Raw genomic sequence first — 25,316 nt, 5'->3', positions numbered from 1 at the left:
AAGTAAAACAAGTAACTAGAAAGTTTAAAAAAATCCACCTAACTTGAACTAGAATTTCTCTCAAATGGCTGTTTCTTTCTTCCACTTTCCAAATAAGAGTGAAAACACAGCAGAAACAAATACAACCCTTCCTGACACTGGAGCTGGTCACCAGCAAATTAATCCATGAAGATAATAACTGGTAACCTTATGATTCGTCTCTAACCACAGGCCTCAGAAATTTTGCTGCAGTACTTATAACAAATATCATAATAAGCTTAAAATGGATATACAACCCAAGTATTCAAAGTCACATTTTAAAAAATTAGAAGAGAAACAGAAGAAAATCTTTAATAGACATAGCTAAGGAGATAGTTTATAAACAAAGGATAGAGGTGTTCATAAAAGATAAATCATTCAGAAAATCAACACAACCAGGATAAGAAGGGAAGCTGCTTAATGGAGAAAACTTTTTGCATTACGTATCTCTCATATTCAAAATACAAAGGTGTATGTGTGCACATGTGTGTACAATGCCAAGCCATTTTATAACAGGTAAGTGGTCAAAGCACATAAATAACCCAGTCTCAAAAGAACTACAGGGGTGGCTAGGTGGCGCAGTGGATAGAGCACCAACCTTGGAGTCAGGAGGACCTGAGTTCAAATCCAGCCTCAGACACATAGTACTTCCTAGCTGTGTGACTTTGGGTAAGTCACTTAACCCCAATTGCCTCACAAATAATAAATAAATTAATAAGAATCAAAAGAACTACAAAGTATTGTCCACATGAAAGACTGCACCAAATCACTAATAATAACAGGAATACAAAGCAAAACAATTCTGAGGTTTCACTTCACACCTAGTAAATTGGTAAAGATGAAATGGTCAAGCAATTGGTAAAGACTGGTCAAGTAACATTTGATGGGCTGTGTAAAGATAAACATACTATAATGTTGGTAGATCTATGAATTGGTCCAACCATCATGGAAAACAATTTGGAGTTATGCTAATGAAGTGAACAAAATGTCCATATAATAGATAAACATTTATTAAGCACCTATTGTGTGCCAGGCACTGTGCCAAGCAATGGGAATATAAAAAGAGGCAAAACATAGTCCCTATCCTCAGGGAACTTACACATACAAAGCAAACTATACAGAAAAAAAAGGAAATAATTAAACAAGGAAAAGCCCTGAAATTAGGAAGAGTTGGGGAAGGCTTCCTGTGGAAGGTAGGATTTTAGCTGGAACTTACAGGAAGCCAGGGAGGTCAGTGGTTGGGAGTGGAGAAGAGAGAACATTCCAGGCATGGGAGAGAGCCACAGAAAATGCCCAGAACCTAGAGATGGGGTGTTCTGTTCTAGGAATGGCCAGGAGGCCAATGTCACTGGATCAAAAGATCACTACTAGGCATCCCTCAGTAGGCTGAAGAAAGAAAATGCCTCAAATACACCAAAATATTTATAGTTAACACTTTCTTTTTTTATGATAGCAAAAAGCTGAAAACAAAGTAGATGCTTAGCAATTGGGAAATGTCTAAACAAATAGGAATGTAATGGAATTATTATCATATCGCAAGAAATGAATAACATGAAACATACGAACAAGCATGGGAAGACTTATATGAACTGATATAAATTAAAGAAAGCAGAACTAGGAGGACAATATATAAACAATAACTACAATGGAAATGGAAAAAAATGAACAAAAAAAGAAAAGAAATGTCATCACAGTAATAGAATATCAGAGGCGCAGCATGGCAGAGTAAATAAAAGATGGGCCTCAAAATCAGGAAGACCTGAGTTTCAAGTCCTGTCTCTGACTCATATTAGCTGTGTGACCATGACCAAATCACTCTACTTCTCAATGCAGACAGACTTTAAGACTCTAAGTTATATAGGAGGTGTTGATCTATACCAGTGGAGTTCCTCACATAAATGAATACTACTACTACTACTGCTAATTATTATTATTAATATTATCATCATTATTATTATTGTTATAAACAAATGAAAGACAGTAATAAAACTTTAAGTAATTTTTAGAAAGCAATTTTAAAAAAACTTCATTGTCATAAAAATAAATTTCCTTTTACACTGCAACTGATTTGGCTAAAATTTTTTAATCTAAGTTTCTGAATCTCCACTTCCCTCTCACAAGCATGAACATGGACACTGTTTCACCCTAATGGGTTACTCAATTTTAGCATTCTGAGAATGATGGTACAAAGGGAGTGAGGGAGGGCAAAGTAGATGGAGGCAACAAGCATGGACAGATTTGGGAAAAACCTGCTTGCTCTCAGCTCCAAAAGTTCAGCGATGTATAAGCCCAGCTGCCCTTAATAACCAGTCATAGATCACCCATCAGTACATTAAATCCTTACTCTTCATATGTTCAGTTGATAGCACTCTTAGCATGTAAAACTGTACTTAGGATCATAAGATTACCAATCTAGAAATGGAAGGGACTCTGAGGCCATCTAATCCAAACCACTTAGTTAACAGATGAGGAAAATGAGGTCCAAGAGGTTGAGCGATTTGCTTAAGGTAACATAGGATGTAAATTCTTTTGATCTGAACTAATACTATCTCTCCAAGAAGGACTGGGGAGCCATAAATTATAATATTCTAAGATCTGGTTAAGTTCATGTTTATTCTATCCATACCCTTCAATTACATTCTCTCCCCTCCTGGAGTATTGGCTTTCTAGACTAAAGAATGCTAAGTTTTCTATTTCTTCCTGAATTCTGTAAAGGTAGGATAATTTTATTTCTAATTCTCTATCTGATGATGCTTCAGACCTACAATAATGCTAGTGACTAATGTGAACTATAAATCTAACTTGAATATTATCTTAAGTCTCATTCATCCTTAAAAAACCTTCATTAGGCCCTATCATCTCTCTAGGTTACCTTCCTGTATCATTCCTGCGTTTCTCAGCCAAATCCCTGGAAAAAAATCTCTCTATGCTTGTTGCCTCTACATTCCCTTCTCTCACCTACTCCTCAACCTTCTGCAATGTGGTTTCCAACATCACTACTCAAGTGGAACTCAAGTGGAGGAGGAGGTTTATTCCTTGGTCCTGCAGAATATGACATCCATCATTTCTTTTGTCAAAGTCCCCTCGATATGTGAGACAAAGCCTCGAATGCTGAACTTCCTCAACCTTCTGTTCTTGTGGTTGTTCAGTTGTTTCAATTGCATCTGACTTTTCATGACTCCATCTGAGGTTTTCTTGGCAACGATACTAGAGTGGTTTGCCATTTCCTTCTCCAGCTCATTTTATAGGTGAGGAACTGAAGCAAATAGGGTTAAATGACTTGCCCAGGGTCACCCAGCTACTAAGTGTCTGAAGTCAGATTTGAACTCAGGAAAATGGGTCTCCTTGACTCCAGGGTCAGCACTCTACCCTTTATACTCCCTTCTTCTAAACTTGCTTATTTCTGTTGAAGGGATCACCATTCTTCCAGTCTCACAGGTTAGTAACTTCAAAAGCATGCACCACTCCCCACTCTCCCTCGCTCCATAGAGCAGTTGACAGACTTTGCTGTCACTTTCTCTCCAGCATCACTTGTATCCATCCCATAGCCCTTGGCCACATGGACACCATGTTAGTTCAATCCTTCAAAGCCCCCCACCTCCCTGCTCCAGCCTATTATAAAAAGCTTCCTAATTGGCCTCCCTGCCTCAAGTCCCTCCCCAGTCCAATCCATCCTCCACAGAGCTGCTAAAGTGGACAATCTCTAGGATCAAATATAAACTCGTTTGACTTTTAAACCCTTCACAACTAGCCCCTAGTCCCATCATATACCACTCCCCTTCCCATAATTTAGATGCTTCAGCCAAACTGGCCTCTCTCTTCTTCTGGCCATCCCCCAAGTCTGGAACGCAAGCTCTCCTCACCTCTGCTTCAGAGAAACCCTCATTTCCTTCAAGACACGGCTCAAGTACCATACCTTCTCCACAATGCCCTTCCTAAACCCCCAAACTGCCAGTGCTCTTCCTCTCTATCTCATCCTCATCTACCTTAGATTTCTTTTCTATTCCTGTTGCATATCCCTATATATAACTGTACATATCATATCCCCGAGAGTGGGAAGTGGCTTATTTTTGTTGTCTTTGTATCTCCAACTCCAAGCACAGTGCCTGGCGCACATTAGGAGCTTAAAAACACTTGATTTTTAAATGACGAGTCATTTGGCACATAAGGTTAAACATATAGCCAGTCAAACCAAGCTTGGAAAAGCAACAAATTTTAAGATTTAAGCTCCAAAGTGATAGTCTAAATTAAATAAACTCTGAAAACATTAAAAAGCCAAAATCTGTTTAAGACCAAGGGAAGAGCCTCAGTATTTTTTACCTGTTTCAATGACTCCATGGTAAAGTAAATACTGCTACAGGCAGTAGAAAGTGGTAGATATTGCTGGGAAACAGTTTCAACTTCCTGCATGACGATGTCAGTTTCTTCTACTTTTCGAGTGACCTCTGCTGCTTCCTTTTTCAGATTCTCCAAGGTAGTAATGATGGTGTCATCGTCTAAAATACGTCCCTTAACCTCATTAAGAGCTTGTAGCAGAGACTTTTCTAACTGGCGTAGACGCAACTGGAATTCACCTTTAAAAATGAACAAACAAACAACTTTAGCTTCAATATTGAAATTCAGTCATTCAGCAAACATTTGCCTACTCTGTAGAAGAGGGTCAGGGAAAGCTTCACAGAGATGCTATCTGAAGAAAACCAAGTTCAAGAATTTATACTCTGATAGTTAATATAAGTCAATGAAGGGTTTTTTTTGTTTGTTTGTTTGTTTTGTTTTTTTGGTCTGTTTTTCTAAGCAGAGGATTCAACACAACCAGAGACTTGGGCAATGCTATTAAAGATTAGAGAAGAGGTTACCTGCAGGTAAGAAAATTATAACAATAGTCTAAGTAAGAAAAGATGAAGATTTGAATTAGGGTGGCACAGTGGAAGAATAAAGGGGACAAATGTGGCAAAATCATGGAAGTGGAATTGACAGAATTTGACAAATGAGTGGTCGTAGGGGATGAGAAGAATTAAAGATGTCAACAGAAACAACAGACGTTAGGAAAACGGATAGCTTTTCAGTTTGAGACATGAAGTTTTGAGGTGCCAAGTTGTAATATCTTTTCAGTATACAACATTAGGATATCCAACTGGCTAAGCACGGTAGGGATAGGGAGAGGCATAAGCATCAACAACAGAACTGAGGAAGCAGTGAGAAAAAGTAATAAGAGAGCTCAAGTGACCTGAAGACTAAGATGACATAAAATGATATGGGACAAGGGCAGAGGTAAAGATAACATCCCCATATCTTAGTCGTCAGCTCAGCAGACAGATCAAGGGAAAGGTCAAAGGCACTGGTGGCCACTGGCAAAAGAGCAATGATCAGCACAATTTCTAGCACTAAATATATGGCTAACACCTACTGCTAAAAGGAAAGCAATCTAAAATGCCGTATTTGCACTGATTTCAGTCTACAATGACAACGTGGTAAAGAGGTTTGCAGCTGCTTAAAGGGAAATACAAACCTTCCTTGGGGTCTACTCCCTCTCTCAGAGAGACAGCAAATAAGAATGAACTGAAGCATCTGTTAATTTTCCGTGACATGTTCCAGAGGATTCTTACACAGCATCTAACTGCTGCTTTGAGGCATCAAGAAGCTATATAGACCCAAGCAGAAAGCAAAGAGCCGTGCTGAAAGGCCAGGTGACTCATGCTCGAGAGTCTGCCATGCCTGTCTCCATGGGGTCCTCAACTGGGGAATTCTTAGAGGAGGATAACTGTTAATATCCAGGTTATAGCTCACTATGAAAGTCAGGCCCTGCCAAGGGAGAGGCAGGTGGAGGAACTACATGGCCTGCTATGTGGGTTTATGATGATGATGACGAGGAAGAGGAGGAGGTTTATTCCTTGGTCCTGCAGAATATGACATCCATCATTTCTTTTGTCAAAGTCCCCTCGATATGTGAGACAAAGCCTCGAATGCTGAACTTCCTCAACCTTCTGTTCTTGTGGTTGTTCAGTTGTTTCAATTGCGTCTGACTTTTCAGGACTCCATCTGAGGTTTTCTTGGCAACGATACTAGAGTGGTTTGCCATTTCCTTCTCCAGCTCATTTTATAGGTGAGGAACTGAAGCAAATAGGGTTAAATGAGGGTCACCCAGCTACTAAGTGTCTGAGGTCAGATTTGAACTCAGGAAAATGGGTCTTCTTGACTCCAGGGTCAGCACTCTACCCACAGTACCATCTAGCTGCCCCTCCTCAATCTTCTAACTTTCGCCAAATAAACTTCTATAAAATTTTCTCAGACTGAATGTTGTGCACAGTAACAGCCACGTTGTGTGTTGACTAACGTTGATAGACTGAGCCCTTCTCAGCAATGCAAGGATCTAAGACATCTCCAAAGGCCTCATGATGGAAAATGCTTCCACATCCAAAGAAAGAACTACGGAATTTGAATGTAGATCAAAGCATACTATTTGCTATTTTTTTTCTTCTGTTGTGTTTTGTTTCCTCTTTCTGGTGGTTCCTCCTATTGGTTCCAATTCTTCCTTACAACATGACTAATGTGAAAATATGTTTAATAGGAATGTATATAAAGCCTATATCAGATTGCTTGCTGTCTTGGGGAGGGAGGGGGAGAAAAATTTTAAACTCAAAAGTTTATGGAAGTGATTGGTGATAAATCAAAATAAATTAATAAAAAATATTTTTCTCAGACTTCATTTTAGCTTACTGTTAGATTTAGACACATACCTTGAAGTTTAAGGAGATCAGAACGTTTTTCATCCACATCAGGTCTCTCTGCTTTAAGAACCTCATTCAGACACTGGCTTTGTAAACTGCTTCGGGTTACTGTGAAGTTCACAAATGTCACACGAGAACAGAGATCTGGCGGGAATTCAACCTATCAAAAGAGATAACGTAATGCATTCTGTCTTGTATTCACTGACAATACCCGGAAACTTCGTAACATTTTAAAACATGGTTTGCCTTACTGTTGGGTCTCTGGTAGACAGGAAGATGACAAATGATGGAGACAAGTCTATATCCTGATCGCCAAGGGTAATCAGTACTCTTCCACCTGTTCTCCGGACTTCACGATTCAGCACCGGATTCAAAACTGGGTCATAGCTCTCCACATCCTAAATAGGAATATAAATTTAAATACTGAATAAAACACCTTCCACAACTAGCATCAACTAAATAATGACCTTAATGGATATGGACACTTTTTTTTTTTGGCTAGGCAATGGGGTTAAGTGACTTGCCCAGGGTCACACAGCTAGTAAGTATTATGTGTCTGAGGTTGGATTTGAATTCAGGTCCTTCTGAATCCAGGGCCGGTGCTCTATCCACTGCGCCATCCAGCTGCCCCGACACTCTTAATAATCAGGATAAATATCTGTAACCACTTACTAGCTGAGAGCTTTCCAAACAGGTTTCAAGTTAGGTTTTCCCACTGAACTTATAATGAGGTTTATTCTTATACTATTTTTTGTAAAGTTATAATTTCTAAGTTCTATCCCCTCTATTCTACTACTAAATAAAGCTTCAGGGTTCTCAAATCATCAGAATGTCTTTATTCATATATAGTTTTCTTCTGTCTTAGCTCACAATTTCTAAAAATCAAATATGGGCCTGAAGCAGGGGTTCTTAACCTAGGATCCATGAACTTAAAAAAATATATTTTGATAACTGCATTTCAAAATAATTGGCTTCTTTTGTAATCCTACGTATTTTATTTTAAGCTTTTAAAAATATCATTCTGAAGAATAATAGGTTTCACTAGACTTCCAAAGAGTTCATGACACACACAAAAACTCTGGCCTAAAGGAACACACTTGGGAGAACAAATAAGTTTTGTGGAATTTAACTACGTACCTGGACAAGAAGGGGGTTACCAAATCTCAGTGCACTTTCTAAATTCTTTCTGAAAGCATCATCCAAAAAGCTTGTTCGAGTAATTTTCCGATCTTTATATTCATTCATAATGAATTCTGTGGCTTGTCCAGAAGGATCAATGATCAATGGATATCTATAATCACATAATAAAGTGTCAGCTTTATTACACACACACACACACACACACACACACACACACACACACACACCCAAAAAAACAAACCCATTGCAAATTGGGAAAACAAGAATGTAGTAAATATTATAAAATGATGTGCACAAACTAATGCTAAGTTTTTGATGAATTGTGTGAACATCCATATTACCACTGTTTAGACAACAGGAAAAAAAATGCTTCACAACAGTGCAACTCTATAGCTTTTGTTACAAGCAATGCCAGATTTGCAAAGACCAAATACTAAAAGTACTGATTAAGTACTAACATGGACCTCTGATCTTATCAATCAGGAATTCTCTCCAATGTCGCAGACTGTGATCCATCCATGCCTGCCCATTCTGTGCCATTTTCATTGATGTCCTCCCTAAAGTCACAACAAGGGGCCCACTAATTGTGCCAACATGCCACGCACCAGGCAGCCCCTGAGTAGTCTGACCATCCATCTGTTGGTTATCAGACCCTAGTGATCAGAATTGTAAACATCTTCTGAGGAATTGGAACTTATCTTGATATAGGAATGGGAGATGCTTTATTACAAAAGAGATCACAAGGCAGCACCTTGTTCTGTCTACCAAATCAAATGCTTTTTCATAATCAGTAAAAAATAAGCACCATGGCATCTTTTATGTTCTACATATGCAGACTGGCGTAAATATCACTTGTGAAGAGGTGGTTGTTTTCTACTAATACCCTCATTGAGCATGTCCTTGATTTGCATATAGATTTATGGAATTGATATTAATTTTAAAACAAATCTTACACCAGATAAAAATTAATTTGAAATGTTACAATGATACAAAGCATTATAGTATTAATCGGGCATCCAGTCACAAAACTGTGCTGCCTGGGTACATTACAAGCTTATATTATTAGCCCTCACTGCAACAAGGCAATCCCTTTATTTCTCCTTAATTAATCTTCCATTTCATTACCAACAGAAGCTTTTCCAAACCATCTCTTCTCTCTAGGCCCAAGCCTCCTCCCACATCCCTCCCCACAAGGTTCTCTACCCTCTCGGCTAACCTTACCATCTTCTTACGGGCTCACTCTTCTCCCTTTTTCTCCGTCTCAAAGCCCCTTGATATCAGTCCCTACCGTCTCCTCCTCTCCTCCAATCTTGAATGAGGCAGCCCTTCCCTTTGCTAAGGGCCAACCCTTCTGTGAGTTCCCTTGATCCCATCTCCTCCTGCATGTCACCCTCACAATAATTCCCATTCCCTTTCTCCTCTTCAATCTTTCCCTATCTCCTGGTCCTTTCCCACTGCCTTTGAACATGCCCAAGTCTGTCCTATCCTTTGAAATCCACATCATCTTTTGCATTCCTCCCCTTCTCAACTCACATGGATATTCCCCAATTCAGGCCCTCATCACCTCTCACCCTGATTATTGCCACCTAACAAGTTTCCTCATCTCGAGTCCTTCCCCTTTTGAATCCATCCCCTACACTGTTGCCAAAGTCCCAATCTGGTCACGGTGCTCCCTTACTCAATAAATGCCATCAGCTCCCTATTGCCTCTAGAGTCAGATATAAACTCTTCAGTTTGACCTTTAAAGCCGTTTGCAACTGCCTCAACCCACCTTTCCAGCTTTGCTACACGTTATTCTCCCTCCCGATTCTCCATGGTTCTGACAAACTAGCATTATTGCTCATACTTGGTACTTCATCTCCTGTCTACCTCCGCAATGGTCATTCCCCATGCCAAGATCCTTCCTTCCCTCTGCCTCTCAGAATCACTTATTTTCTTCAAGTACCACCTTTTTCATGAAGCCATTCCTGATCTCCTCAGCTGCATCCCTAACTACATTTTATTTTACAATTATTCCATATGTGTCACTATAAAGAGGAGAGCTTAAACACAAATCATATTTTGGTATCTAATCACCTTCTTTCATCACTGCAGTTAAATTGTTTTTCCTCATCCCTATCTCACTGAAAAAGAACAACAATGGTCACTCTATTCTTCTCTCCAGGTGAACCAATTCCAGTTCTTATAACATCCCCAATGCTTATTTTCAGAGAAGAGAAGGAAGTTTGAAAATTTACCAACGGTGAGATTAAAAATTATCAAAACAAAAACACTTTAGTTGTCTTTTGAAGGAATTAGGTTTGAGTTGCTTATAAACATACCTATTAAACCGTTTAAGCATGATTGCATTTTCAGTGCACAAATCATCTGCAGGTAATGAACTTGCTTGCCAGCGAAGCCGCTCATCAGCATTTGAAAGATATTCTGTCCTTGCAATATCTGTACGGAACTGAAATATTAAGTCTTTGTTATTTTTCCTTCATCAAAATGCCCTGCTTCTGCACAAAACTAGCTGTCTTTGCAAAAGCCAACCCAATATTGTTTGGTCTTATACTTTTAACACCAGAATATAAGCCTTGGTGGATTTTTACCTGTATATTCGCTTGCTGTAAGTGATGGGACCAAGTAGTAAATAAGTTTTGGCGCATCTGTTGGTCAAAATAGCCAGCATATGCAATGAAGGCAGCGGACAACAGACAGTCTCCTGCGATTGTAGACATCTGGTTCTTGAAGGTTTCACTCGTTTTCTCCCAGCGTTCACGCTCAGCAGACAAGCTCTTGAGGAGAGCCGTACTTCGGTTGACCTAAAGTTAAAGCATGCAATTTAATTAAAACCATACGCATCATTTAAAGTTAAGTTGATTATCCAAGAATGGTTAGAAAACAGTCTTGGTGCCTAACATTTCTACTCTCACAAAACGCTAATGAAGGCATTTAGAAAATCCTGTTGACACAGAACCTGCACCATGCAGCCTCAAATTGGTTTTAAAGCAGCATATATCAAGTGATATCATCCCCTTTTCCACCAAAATGAAAGTCTTATACATTACTCTCAAATACCATCTTCTAGCATTTTTTTAGTAAATTTGGCATTTGGAAAAATGGAACAAGAACCAACTTAAGGGTCAGCAGTAAAATCTTACTTTTGCTTCCACAGCAGCGAGGTCCGCTTTAATTGCCTGGGCCTCTGAGATCAGCACAGCATACTCCTCCTTGTACCGAGCAATGCTAGCTTCCAGGTCCCGTATCATCTGTTCCACCTCGTTAGCTTTCTGCTGGTTGTCTTTGGCATCATCTTCTAGTTTCTGCAACTCATTCCGCAAGGGCTCTACTCGCTTTAGCATGTCTGCATAGTTAAGCTGTCAGATATACAAAAGTTGATCACTATTACAGGCAGTTTAAGGAATCTTCCAGTCACTAAATTTCACGAGTAAATGCTTCTATGTATGGTTATTCCATGTGGCAAGAATTACCTGTGCAATTGCCCATTTAACCATGGGACCACAAGCCAAGGATGCTCTGTTTACAATTTCGTAATTGTAACTTGGATTTGACATGTAATTCTTCTTCATCTTTTCCCTTATGGCATCGCTGCAAAAGAATTATGCTCTTTAGAATAAATATAAGAGAAGAGTAGGTCAGCATCTCTTTGGGATTCAGTTCTTCAAGGTGCAAAAAGTTCAACTTCAAAGTCTCTACAGTGTTTCTATACATTACCCCAAATGACCACTAAAGACAAAACTAAAACCAATACCTTAGTTCTTCAATATTAAAGTTGACAATGCTGCTGATGAAATTATCTCTGAGAATAACTGGTCTGATCTTTTTCCAATCATTAGTTTCCTCACCCAACAGAAGACAGATTGACTCTAAAGCCAGTTTTACTGCAGCAGGAGGGTTGGCCATTGCTCTTACTTCAATAAGATGCTGCTTCCTTATAGAGCTCACAGCTATTTGTGGGGGATGAAAACAGCATTCAGCATGCAAGAGGTTAAGGAATTATAACACTACTGCTGGGAACGTCTGAAAGAAATTTCAGTTCTTCACTTACAAAAAATTTGCCTAAAAAGACATCCGTCTGATAAAACATGGTGTCTTTTAGGGAACACCACCAAAGAGGATATACAAAGCAGATGACTATCACAAAGTCAATGAGGATTTCTACTAAATATAAGAAATTCCATTGCCAAATTTAAATTCCTCCTTCCAGATAAAGACAACTATCTCCAAATATGTTATGAACAATTTCTTTCAATTCCCAGCAATAGCACTGTACGTTCATTTAATCACCTGATCTCCTCAGCAGAAAAGTTTACAATAGTTGGTATGAAGTTTTCCCTCATAATGATGGAACGTATCTGTTTCCAGTCAGTGGTGCTTTCACCCAACAGCAGACAGATGGACTCTAGGGCCAGCTTCACCGCTGCAGGGGGGTTTGCCATAGAGCGGACCTCTACCAGGTGTTGCTTCTTTATTGATTTTACAGCTAAAAGACAGCAGTCAAACCAGTTGGAGCAGAAGGAGTAGAGAAAGTATTGATTGGGGAGAGGGGAAAAGGAAGATCGAGTACAAACATAGTAAGACAGAAATAACAATCACAACCTGAATCTTTGAGCCTCTTCTGAAAATTCATGCTATGGCTAAGAAGATCTGCTAGACTAACGTAAGATTTGGCAGATATCCCAGGTATTTAGCTCTTCTGAATTCCCATCACTAGAAATGGAATTTTGTCATATAGAATGCCAACTAACTAGATTAAGTTACCAACACGAAGCACAGTATTTCTGCAAAATTTACTGTACACACCAGATGGACAGAACAGGTTACTTACAATGACAACCCTAATGACATTTGAAAAGACTAATAACATAGTAAAACCCTCTTATTCACACAGGTAAACTGTACACAATATCTACATTACCTACATGTTTTATTTTGCACTTTCCAGCCCAGTTTTCCCATTCTTTTTTAGTAACTGATTCCGTGAAAAATAATAATGAAGAGAGTTTCACTATGCAAGACACCACCACCAAGGGATAAAAAATTACTTCTGGCAGGGGAAACTTTTACTACTAATTTAATAGTAATTTATTCATGCTTATAAAATAATTTCTTTAAAAAAAAAAACAAAAAATTAAGAGAATTTTAAACAATGAAAGGGAAAATGCAAATTAGAAAAAGAGAGAGCCCAACACGATTTATAATTTCCAAGCAAGAAAACTTATAATTTTCCAAGCAAAATTTCCAAGAGCTGAAATTTATGTCTAAAATGACAGCCAAATCTTACATCAACTGACCTATGTAACCTCCTATCCTTAAATTCTATTAAAAATTGTATTAAGGATAGAATTAGATCTTATCCCGAATAAAATAATAAAACGAGCAATAAAAATTTAAATCAGTTTACCACATTTCCAAAGGTTGAGGAGCCACTGCCTCCAAAGAATCCATAAGGAAGTTATTAGCATTACATAATGCATTAGTTTTAAATGGAAGGCCCTAGAACCTGAGTCCTTTACCTTAAAGAATGAGAAAACTATAAAAACCTCAAGGTTTTATTATTAGAAACAATAAAACCTGATGGCAGGAAAAGAATGAAACAGAAAATTCTAAGATTGAAAATGAATTACAGAGGTGTCAGGGAGAGATATTCTGTCAACATAATTATTTTGCAGCTGGAAAGATGAATTTTGGCAGAGTTAGGGAGGGGAAGAAAGTGAGAAGAAATGACTGCTGTCTCTACTTCAATTTAAAGTACTGACTTAGAACCAGAATGTTTTCCTATTGGCTTCTGAAGCGGAATTGTATGTTTTAATATAATGCATTAACACAGGGACACCATGCAAAGAATGACCCAATCACCTAAAACAAATAAACTCCAATCTCTAAATTAAAAATGAGACTAAAGTATATATACTAGTGTTTTTCAATTTCAATTTGGGACCTGGAAGAGACAGATTTTTAATTCAACTACTTTAACCTCTCTGGGCCTCTGTCAGCTCACCCATAAACGTGAGTGACTCGCCCAGATCCCCACACTGACTTAGGGGCAGAGCCAGGAGTAGATTCCAGGTCTCATGACTGTCAGTCCTCTGCTCCTTCCCTTGACATTCTAACTGTGGGTTCCTTATGAAACAGGCTACATATTGACTGTATTCTATGAGATAAGGACAATTTCCCTTTGAAGGTCTTTCTTTTTTAAGGATTTACCCACTTTACTCTTAGGTGCAGAAAGACAATCTCCCTTAGAGTATGTGTCACCCTGCTGGGCATCACCTCAGAGAAAGCCAAGTTTGACAGCCCTGAACTTGAAGGCTCTTTTCCTAGGAAGCTCAGCCCTTAGTTGTGCTCACATACCGTTCTGTGCTTCAATGACGGCAGGCTCCACTTTATCAAGGTCTTCCTTTACGCTCATCTGCTTGTCAGCGATCACTTCCTGCTGCTTGTGCAGCTGTTCCTGAATTTCTTGGCTCATAACCTATAAAGATACAGTGGTTTGGGAGTCACATACTGGCTTCTGCTTAATTTATTCAATATTCTGGGGGGGGGGGGGGGGAAGGAATAAAAAACTAGCTTCCTATGATTCCTATGAAACTCCCTACGTTTCACAGGGAAATGAAACAACATAGCAACCTTTTTCTTTTCTGCCTCCTGCTGATCTTTCACCATCTTCTTTAGCTTGTCATTAGCAGCAGCATTCTTGACTTCCAGCTCCTGGCTTTTTATCCTCAAGTCCCGACGCAGCTCCTCCACCTGAGGTGACAGTGCACAGGTGTGTAGTGTGGGGCCCACCACTTCCACCACCCCGCTCTGCTCCTTCCCTCCTCCTTTCTCACCCTCCTTTTGCTTCAAATCGAAAAAAGCCATACCTGGTCAACTGTTTCTTTGATTTTTCTAAGGCCAACATTCAAGTGCATTTGCTGTTCTTCCAATTCACTGCGTTTTTCATTGAACAGATTAGCATAATGGTTGATGAAGTCTAAATAATGACGAGGTGTGATTGCCATAGTTCTGCCTCCTCGTTTTGCTAAACGAGCATTAGCCTTTAAAATGAAAGATATAAAAATGTATACATAGGACATCTAGTAAGCAGAATCAAATTCCAAAAGGGAAATACTGAATAGGTCAAGAATATTTTTGTTCAAAAGTATACAGGTGCCACATGGCTAAAAATGGAGACAGGGATATGAAGCAGACTTAACTGGAGTGGATTTTGTGAATGAGAGACTGGTCAGGGCACAGGATTCTCTTACATAGATGCCTACAGAAGAGATGGCATCGCCCAGGCAGAGGACACAGTTAAGAGAGTACTTGAAAGCAGCATGTCCCAGAAAGGAAATTTATTTGCTGGCTTTAAGTGAGAATTGGTGGGTTTGATGCCATTTCTCAAAAAAGCTTCCAATGAGAAAGAAATCTGCTGTCTTATTTAGCGTACTCATGAAAAAAAAACTTTAGAAATTTAAAATGTGTCATGAGCTGAAACCTTCCACACGTGTTATTTCCTATTAGCCCCTGGGCTCAAAGACTGCCTCACTCTCCTACTTGGATCACATACACTTAGCACAGAGCTTAGGACAGGATAAGCACTTAATACGTGCTTATTCATTCATCATAACTCTACCCGATGATTAAATTGATTTTACCAGCTAGAATCTCTGATCATGAATAACTGTGAAATATCTTGTCTAACAGTCCAGTCCTGATTTAAAGAATGATGCAAATTAGATGGATCTGTATTTGTGAAGATGCTTTCTGTATTTTTAATGTTCAAGTTCCAATTGCATTAAGCCTTTTACTTTCAAAACGAAATTAAGATACTTTTAGATAAGGATGATAAAGTTGAACTTTTAAGCCAATTTTTCAGCTGGAAATATTAATAAATATCATATGCATATATTACTTAATAGAGAAGACCTTAATTTTTTTGTATTACTTTTACCTGTGATGAAAAGGGGTGGAGTGGGAAGGAGATAAACCTGATGGTTAAAATTCTATGTACGATAGCCAAAGTCCCTCGACTTATACAAAAGCAAGGAATGAAGCAACTCCGTGAATTAAGATTAAATAGCATTTCAATATTTAATTCCCTAATATTCTTGGAGGTCAAACAGTGTGACTGCAATTCCCTGCAATTAAGGCACTGCTTTTTTATTACTGAAAAGCATTTCATTATGATTTAATTATATGATAATTGATTATAAAGAATATAAATATTAAAAAAAATAATTTTCATTCTGTTCACCTTAGTAAGAATAAGCTTCACACTAAAGATTTTCTACGACATATTCTTGCATCGTAAAATGGTGATGTCAATTAGGATCCTAATTTAATCCTAATTGATTAAATTTGTCAAAAGTCTGATAGAAAAAAATTACTCTTGTATATGTGGGTTAAATTTGATTTTTGCAAATTAGCCTAGTGATAGACTCTACCTGGTGAAGAGTCTGATGAACAAACACACAGCTATTCACGATGGCTTCCCGATGGGACGGCGGCTGCGGTAGCTTGTCATAAACAACTGGCATATAATCTGGCACGACATAATTTGGCTTCTCAAGGTCCATTTTACTAGTGAATTCTTTGCCGACTTGATAGAGGGCTTCAGTGGACCAGTCCCCAAACCAGTTGAGCACACACCTAAAAAAGACAGAGTCTCATGTCTTTCTACACAACAGCATTTCCTCTGTGGTAGATCAGGAACCTAAGGGACTGTGTCTGAAACAGAAAGTGACAGTGCATCAGGTTACCTATTGAAAAGAGCAGGTGAAGTAGCTGCTCTGTCCTTCAGTCCCTCAGAAGATGGATTCATGGTAAACACAACATGGAGATTGCGGATAACTTGGCTAGTGAACCATTTATACAATTCTTCATGTGAATCCAGCATTAAACCTTCTTTCTGTGCGCCCTCTTTACATTGGGTCATAAGGGTAGCATACTCATCTCCTTCAAAGAGACCAGGAACCTAACAGGGAAAAATGAACCACATTTTCAAAAATTCGGTAATTACCAGATAGGTCGATTCAATGTGTTATTCAATTACCTCTCCGTTGGCAAGGAGGGTGTTCATTCGCTCCAGGAACCCAGAATCCAGTACATTGGACTCATCCATGATGAATGCTATCTTCTCATTTTTACAGCCAGAACGTCTCAACACAGTCCTGAGATCTTCATCAAAATCTTCACCAGTATACTTTCTGTGGACCTATAAAGATAATTCAGAGGATAAAATTAATTTATGACATAGAATCTTATTCTTCTAGGGCAGGGGTGGGGAACTTTCGACCTTAAGGTCACATGTGACCTTCTAGGTCCTTGGGTGTGTCCTTTTGACCCAAGTCCAGATTTTACAGAACAAATTCTTTTATTAAGGGGATTTGTTCTGTGAAGTTTGGATTTAGTCAAAGGGCTGCACTTGAAGACCTAGAGGGCCACATATGGCCTTGAGGCCACAGGTTCCTCACCCCTGTTCTAGGGAAATATTGTATGTTAGTAACTAAAATAATATTAAATGCACAGGCTTTTGGTGTTATAAATGGACACCAGGTTGTACCTACCTTAATCTGATAGACGCTTAAACCATTCATCCAAGCAACAAATCTGGAAAGAGTAGTCTTTCCTGCTCCACTAACTCCAATAAGCAGCAAATGACCTTGAGGCTGACGGAAAATTCTGAAAAATATTTAAAAAATGACAACTCAATGCAAAGTTCATAAGATTTTTGTATCACTGTGAAAATGAAACAACACAAAAGGTTCTGAGATCTAGCAGCATTATGGAAGATAGAGTCTTACATCTCGCACAGGTTAGGATTTATATTCAGAAATTTTCCTTCAGTGCTGGCGTAAGCTGATTTACAAGCTGGAAAGAAGGGTTTGCTTTGTTTTGCTTTTTAGTAAATTGTAACATCCATTCTCACACCAGGAATGACAGCATTACACCTACCGGTCAATCCTCAGGACGTGATCTAAAACTTCATTAAACAGCACCAGAGGCACATCAAGTTCTTCTTCATAGAATACTTTCAGCCGAGCTTTGACATAATCTCTCAACTCTTCTTGATCCACTGGGATGTAATCCTACCAAAAACAAACAAACAAAAAAATACCACACATGTATGTATATACCTCCACAGTTACATTTAACTCAAGTAAGGAAAATCATATCAACAAGAGTGGTAAGCCAAGATTTCAGAAGTAGAACTTAATTGAGATTTAAAGAATTAAATATTTAAGTTTTAAGAGTTCCATATATACTTGAAGTTAAGTGAAGACAAACATACATAGGGTCAAGAGTAACTTTTCTGTCCTTAAAAATTTTTAAATGTTTAAAAATAACTATGATAGGCAACTATAAAAAGACATTATTTTATAATTTTTGGCCTAATTTCATAGGGTTGTGGTGAAAACTAAATGAGATAACATTTGTAAAAGTATTTTTGAAATCGTCACGATACACAAATTTAAGATATACTCACACTATTAGTAAAGTATCTTAATAGGTAATGAAAAGATGAAGATCAAGATGATTTAGGAAGTTCTACCAATTTAGACAACAACCCTATCCCAGGTGTACTAAACTGACAAAATCCAGGCTGTTCCATTGATGTGCTGGTACAAATGTAGATAAGATGTACCCACAAAACAAAATCCCTTAGTAAGAAAATATGTTCAGCACTGACTATAAGCTGCAGGTTTTATACAAGTCAAACTTGGGGGGAAAAGTGCTGCCTATAGATAAGGACAAAAACTCTGTGTGATTCTGGAAATAACGTCAGAAATTCTTAACACGGTAGAAAAGGGAAGCATTACATTCTATCACTATGCTTGGATTCTCTGTCATTGGACAGACCATCTTAGATAAGTGAGAAAAAAAAAGGACCAATTCTACTAACATTTATTAGGCACCTACTCTGTGCAAGGCATTGTGGATACAAAGACAAAACTACACAGTGCCTCCCTTCAAGAAGCTTGCCTTCTACTTTACAAGTTCTCATTCTCAACTTGAGATTACTCTTGACTGTAAATACCTACTACAAAAGAAGCTCCATTTAAGAACTTTGTCAAATTTAGAGGTCATAAAAGGACAACAGAAAAAGTGATGTTATTAATGAAGTTATTTAGGTTCAAGTTACCTTTGACAACCAGTTGCTATATAAGATGGGCCTGCTCATGGCTTTTTCTTTGTCAATGTTAGGGAAGTGCTTTAGAGCTACCATATCAATATTCTCATCAGTCCAACGTCTCTCCTCATCTTCCACGAGTCTGTTTTTAAGGAAAAGAATAAACAGTGACTTAGAAGGAAAAAGGTCTAGATACAAATGCTGTTCCTACACACAGTGTTTTATACGCTCTTGGGATAAATCTGGAGGAACTATGGGAAAATAGGCACATTATTCTACTGCTGATAGAGCTGTGACTCAGTCCAGCCATTCTGGAGAGCAATTTGGAACTATGTTCGAGAAGTCACTAAATTGTGCCTACTCTTTGACCCAGCAGTAAAACTATTAAGCCTACACTCTAAAGGGATCAAAAAAAGAGGAAAAAGTATTTATAGTATTTATAGCAGTTCTTTTTGTGGAGGCAAAAAATGCAATCTAAAAGGGTGCCCATCAATGGGAGAATAGCTGAACAAACTATAGTATATGAATGTAACAGAATATGACTGTCCTATGAGAAGAAAGTGGCAGCTAGATGGTGCAGGGGATAGAGCCTGGGCTTGGAATCAATAAGACCCAGTACCTGGGTGCCATGCACTGCTAAACTGAACTTTAACTGAACCCAAGGCCATCCCTGACATCGAATGGGCCAGGTGGAATGATGACTAAGGTTACCACAGGAGTCAACAAGTATTTATTAAATGCGTACTATGTGCCAGGTACTGCAGTAAGCACTGGGAGGACAGAATATCAAGACAGCTCACATGAGAAAAAGTCTCCTTTCTCATTTAATTCATCATGAGCTCCTCCTCCTGGGTCTACAAGGGTGAAAGCTACTTAGGTTAAGGAATGTGAGTAATCAATACTGAAAGCTGAATACAGTGTGGTTAACTGCTTGTCATTTCAGAGGACAAAAATTCCAAATAAGTTCTGTTTTCAAACACTTCATTTTCCTTACCTGTCTTGGAAGAGACGGAGAGCTTCATGTGCCCAAATTCGAATAAGTCCTTCCACAGGTAAAGTCTCCAAAGGTCTTAAGGCTTCAAAGATACCCCTTACCCATCGGGTCATTTCACGGGGTGAATAGATGTAATGAGGCTGAGTGTCCTGAGTAAATCTCTCCTGCAAAGTTACAAAAGTTTAAAAGTTAAGTAAGAATATTTTACTACAAGATAACAAGGGTAGAGAACATAAGCTCCTTGATCATCGTTTATCCTATACTCCCAGTATCTTGTGTAGTGTGCTTTGGATGTTGGAGATATTTAACAAACGTTTGTTGAATCAAAAGTTAAAAGTGCATCACATACAAGTAACATGTAATTATTTTACGCAAATATTTATATATACATTACACAGACAGACACATAGATACATAGGTACGCAAAAGGTCTCAGAAAAAAAAAATCCCCTAGTCTAAAAAAGGCATCGAATAGAAAGATGACTAAAAAAAATAATCTGCCCAATAATTAGACAAAAACTTGGTGGCAAATTTAGATTAAAAGTACCTGAGACATTGTATAGAACTCAACCATTGCAGCTGTAAGAGGTTCTGCATATGTTCGAAGAGATGGAATGAGTCTCAGCATTGCTCGGTTAAATGTGCCATATATCTGAGTTAGTGATGCAGGTCCTGGATAATCCACATACACTACTGGTACATGGCGTAAAAATCTGGTGAAAACAACAAATCATTTTAAATAGGAAATTTCATCTGAAAATCAAGTTAACCATTTAATCAAATCCAATAAGCATTTACTATTCCCTTTCCCATTTTGATCCAAATCATTGCTGCTTAATCTTTACTTGAAAGTTTCATTTGTTAGATCTGGGAAGGAACTCACTAGGCCTCTATAGTCACCTAGATTTCAAATTCCATGAAATTGTTGATTTGGCTTTGTAAGTACTCAAAGGGCAAAATCAAATGGTATCAAATCAATACAGACGACTAGGAAGGTAAGGTGTGTTAATTTAAGAAAAAAATTATTTTTCTAGAACAACAAAAAGGGCAAGAAAGCCAGAGAGAATGCTTGTAAAGAACTAGAGTAAGTCATAAAACCTAAGAACTGAAAAGGTACAGGGCTCCTGTTTTTATATGTAGGGAAACTAAGGCCCCCAAAGGGGGAATCATTTGTCCAAGGTCACTTGGTAGAGAATGACTAAAAACTGAGATTCTCTAACTAAAGTGTTGGTACTAGCTATTAGTAGATTTGCACTACTCTATGCTACCTCTTTTTTTTAAACTACCTTTTATACTTAAATTTGGATTTTATTTGTGTAAATCAAATTACAAGTAATGTTGGGTTTGTGCTAAAATTGTAAAATGTGCAAAGCTATTACCTGTGTGAAAGAGGCTTTCTTCCAGGATCAGTAGGTGGATTACAAGCTCCAACAAACTGAATTCTCTCCAGTTTCACCCATGTTTGATCAGATGTTCGGTAGAATCCTCCATGTTCTACCATCTGAAGGACAAAAATGGGAATATGAAAGATTACAATCAAAGAATCTAAGAATTGGAAAGATATAATTAAAAAATCACAAACACTCCCATACAAAATAAAATAATCTTTTCCCCCAATTCCTTAATGGAGAATTGAAGGATGATGGGAGATCCAATTCATACCTGAAAAGGAATCTCTTGTCAACATCCCAAAAAACAGATTGTCCAGACTCTTCTTGAAGAACACCAATGAAGCAGAAATCATTACTTCCAAAGAATACCTTCACTCCACTTATGGATAGCTCTAATTTGAAAGTCATTTTTCCTTACAACAAAGCCAAAATCTGCCTCTTTATGACTTCCACATATTGCTCCTAGTTCTGCCGTCTGTACCAAAAACAAATCTAACACCTCCTCTTACTTGAGACCTATGATGTTCTCCATAAGTTTTCTCTTCCTCAGAATAAATATTTCCAGTTCTTTCAATTGCTCTTCATCTAACATTATGTCAAAACCCTTTACAATTTTGGTTGCCTTATTCAAAGCACAATGCAGTCTATGTCCTTCCTAAACTATGGCTCCCAACAGATGAACTCTGGGTATGGCATGGAAAGGCAACGTATAGGGGAACTCTACTATACCACCCTCACACTTCTTAATGCAATCTAGGACAGCATTAGCTTTTTGTTATTGTTGTTGGGTTTTTCTTTTCTTTTCTTTTTTTTTTTGTTGTTGTTATTGTTGCCCCATCACTCTGTTGACTCACATGAAGCTTGTGGTTCAATAAAATCCCCAGATTTCTCTCAGAGAACTGTTATCTATAGCTAGTCATATCTATTCCAACACATCAATGAAGTTGACTTTCTGAACTCCAGCATTGTAACTTCAGATTAATCCTTATTAAATTTCATTTTATTTGGCCTACCACGCTAACCTGTCATCAACTTTTTCAATCTGGACTCAGTTATCTAAAATGGGTTAAACATCCCTCTGTGCTTCTTCAAGTCAAATGCAAATCTGAGAAGAGTGCCAGCTTTGTTTCCATCTAAACTTCTGAGAGTAGTCTCTAAGGACAGAACCTTAGGGTGGTTCTGCTGGAGACTGCCCTCCAAGCTGACCTTAGTCCATGACTATTCTTTGTTGTCTGTCATTAAACTAGTTCCATAGCAACTTAATTATATGACCATCAAGCCCAGATCCCCTGTTTACAAGGATAACATGGGGAACTTTGTCAGAGATGACAGACACAATTAACTTATGGTTGTTTTAAAGTATACACACCTGTCTGATAAATGATATGACCCTCTGTGTTCCATATTTATCCATATCTGGCAAGTTGATTTCATCACAAAACAAAACCAACCACTTTCCAAGCTGAACTGGGGCCAACACCACTCCGTTTGGTGTACGCCTGTACTCACAGTAGTGATCAAAGGTCTTTAGAAGGAGCTCTGGAGTAGTAGCACTTGAGAAGTTAAGCCCAACAACCTAAGGAAAGTCAAAGAAAAAGGGATGGGGGGAGAAAGTGTTTTAATGCGAGTACTAAAGTTTAAGTCTATATGGCATCTCAGTTGGCAGGTTGCTTTTTCTTTTACCTCCATATCAGGCAAAGCCCTGAGAGCACTAAAAAGAGTCATAGTCTTTCCAGAACCTGGTGGCCCACACAGGACTAAAGGCTTATGCTCTGCTAGCCAGGTATACAAGAGTGCTTCGTGACGGACTGTGTCTAAGGTTGGTACAACAACATCAGGAGCAGCAACTTTGTGTGTCTCTACTTCAATCTGAGGAACCTTGGACTGCCATGGTGCCCATTCGCCAGTAATAGAAACCTATAAAACAAGGAATACTAGGTTAGGCTAGCTCCTTGAAACACAGCCTTTGTTTACATCCATGTACACTAAAACTTTCAATAAGAAATCACAGCATCTAGAACTAGAAGTGACATTGAAGATAATGTAATGCCAACCCCATAATTTACAGATGAGGAAACCAAGGGAAGAGACCTGCCTACGTCTGCCCAGCTAATAAGCGGCAGAGTCATTAGAGCACGAACCCTATTCTTCCGACCCCAAATCTCTCCACTACACCAGGCAGGGGCTGTGGTTTCACTCCTAGAGTACTTGCATTTCTTGCTATGCCTCAAAGTCAACAAATGAAAACCAAAGTTCTCACCATTCTGAACAAAATAAAGTTTAAGCTCACTGCAAGTACATTTTGAGATGAATCAAACCTTTCGGCCAACAAATACTAAACAGAACCTACAGGCACTTACTTCATAATCAATTATGGGTATATTAGGTGCAGTGGGCAATGGCACGGTAGTAATTCTTCTGATATATTCACCCAGCTCAGCTCTCATTTTCAGACGACTATCTCCAGATAAAGACCATAATATGGCATAAACCAAGTATCTCTGTTGGAAGAGCAATTATAATTTAATTTTTTACAAATTACAAAGTAAGAGATGAAGCCATCTAGTCAAAAGTAAAGGTTTATCTATCTTAAATTCTATCTTAAAATTTAATAAAAAAATATTCTATCTTAAAACAGCAGATTGGCCTCCAAGTTTGGGGGTTACTTCAACTTCAATAGTTTAAATTACCTGAATATAACGTTCTAGTTGATCTATTTGCATGGGAAAGTCAGGATGGTTTGCATTGTACTGGGCAACATTTCGGCAAGCCTGATGCAACATGGAGAAAAGGGAGCCAAGACATCGTAACCGAGTGAGGTCCATGATGTGTTCCAACTTGAAAGCATGCTCAAGTGCCTTAGTGACCAATCCATTAGATGTGAAGTATGGCTGCATGATTGTTGCTGCATCTCTCTGGATCTATAAAATAAGTAATAAATTAATGGTTATTAGCAATAGCCTAGAATTTTTTTTTTAATCACCAACCACAAGATGAGTGGATCACATGGCCACAATAAAAAAATTTGGTGTAAAAATTTTTACAGAGTTAACACTTGAGTTCTCAGTCACCTCCTAAAACAGAGGTTCTTAACCTGGCGTCCATGACCTTCTTCTTCTTCTTTTTTTTTTTTAAGGCAACTGGGGTTAAATGACTTGCCTAGGGTCATACAGCCAGTGTGAAGTGTTTGGTCTGAGGCTGGATTTGAACTCAGGTCCTCCTGACTTCAGGGCCGGTGCTGTATCCACTGCACCACTTAGCTGCCCCCATGACCTTCTTTTTTAATAAATGTATTTCAATGTAATTGGTTTCTTTTGTAATCCTATGTATTTTGGATGTTTAAAAATATTGTTCTGTGAAGTCCATAGGCTTCGCCAGACTGCCAAAAGGCATCCAAGGTACAAGAAAGGTCAAGAACCTTCATCCTGGAAGCAGTTCTTCAGATCCTAGGAATATTCTCAAATGTCTGCTGTTACATTCTTTATTTTTGAAACATCTGCTCCAGTTACTGCAAGATGCTTTGAAACCTACCTGCAACATTGGTGAAGCAGCTTCTTCACCTTCATCCTCTTTTCCCTTCCGTCTACGCTGGGCTTCATCTTCACCTTCATCCAAGGGGATGCTTCGCAGTCTGGCCAGAAAGTTATTGAATATCATGTCAGTACTCAGAACATCTTCACTAAACCAGACCATTCCGCATCTTGATACTGTGGCCAGTGTTGCATATTTCAAATCTTGTACTTCAAACATAATTCTAACCTAGAAAAAACACAAGCAGTAGATTTGATGCTGTGTAGTTAAAAATCAAATTCTTTCATCTATTTATACACAGAAAAAGTATTGTGTCATAGAAACAAAGGGTTCAACATAAGCTAGTTCCCACAATTAGAATATTCACCTACATTTCCCTCCTAGAAGACAGGTAA

At 38.4% G+C, this 25,316-nt stretch overlaps 1 protein-coding gene across 1 annotated transcript in view; it reads right to left on the bottom strand.

The window, feature by feature from the left end:
* DYNC1H1 (dynein cytoplasmic 1 heavy chain 1) overlaps nt 1-25,316 on the bottom strand; it is a 98,169-nt gene that overhangs the window by 19,732 nt on the left and 53,121 nt on the right. Inside the window, exons 35-60 of the mRNA XM_027849135.1 lie at nt 24,922-25,149; nt 24,081-24,311; nt 23,751-23,891; nt 23,074-23,307; nt 22,760-22,966; nt 21,379-21,500; nt 20,547-20,712; nt 20,000-20,163; nt 19,018-19,147; nt 17,829-17,962; nt 17,441-17,555; nt 16,927-17,088; nt 16,634-16,848; nt 16,319-16,523; nt 14,756-14,929; nt 14,520-14,639; nt 14,244-14,364; nt 12,177-12,372; nt 11,360-11,477; nt 11,030-11,245; nt 10,478-10,690; nt 10,208-10,335; nt 7,884-8,037; nt 6,998-7,144; nt 6,756-6,906; nt 4,339-4,592 (exon numbers count right to left, since the gene is read on the bottom strand). Of these exons, the coding sequence (XP_027704936.1) occupies nt 4,339-4,592; nt 6,756-6,906; nt 6,998-7,144; nt 7,884-8,037; nt 10,208-10,335; nt 10,478-10,690; nt 11,030-11,245; nt 11,360-11,477; nt 12,177-12,372; nt 14,244-14,364; nt 14,520-14,639; nt 14,756-14,929; nt 16,319-16,523; nt 16,634-16,848; nt 16,927-17,088; nt 17,441-17,555; nt 17,829-17,962; nt 19,018-19,147; nt 20,000-20,163; nt 20,547-20,712; nt 21,379-21,500; nt 22,760-22,966; nt 23,074-23,307; nt 23,751-23,891; nt 24,081-24,311; nt 24,922-25,149 (4,446 nt within the window). The remainder of the gene's footprint in view (nt 1-4,338; nt 4,593-6,755; nt 6,907-6,997; nt 7,145-7,883; nt 8,038-10,207; nt 10,336-10,477; nt 10,691-11,029; nt 11,246-11,359; nt 11,478-12,176; nt 12,373-14,243; nt 14,365-14,519; nt 14,640-14,755; nt 14,930-16,318; nt 16,524-16,633; nt 16,849-16,926; nt 17,089-17,440; nt 17,556-17,828; nt 17,963-19,017; nt 19,148-19,999; nt 20,164-20,546; nt 20,713-21,378; nt 21,501-22,759; nt 22,967-23,073; nt 23,308-23,750; nt 23,892-24,080; nt 24,312-24,921; nt 25,150-25,316) is intronic.

The sequence above is a fragment of the Vombatus ursinus genome, unplaced genomic scaffold (assembly GCF_900497805.2).
Source record: "Vombatus ursinus unplaced genomic scaffold, bare-nosed wombat genome assembly UNPS02007284.1, whole genome shotgun sequence".
Classification (NCBI taxonomy): Eukaryota; Metazoa; Chordata; class Mammalia; order Diprotodontia; family Vombatidae; genus Vombatus; species Vombatus ursinus.
Note: the sequence above shows the minus strand (reverse complement) of the source record. Positions and strands in the feature narration are given on the sequence as shown.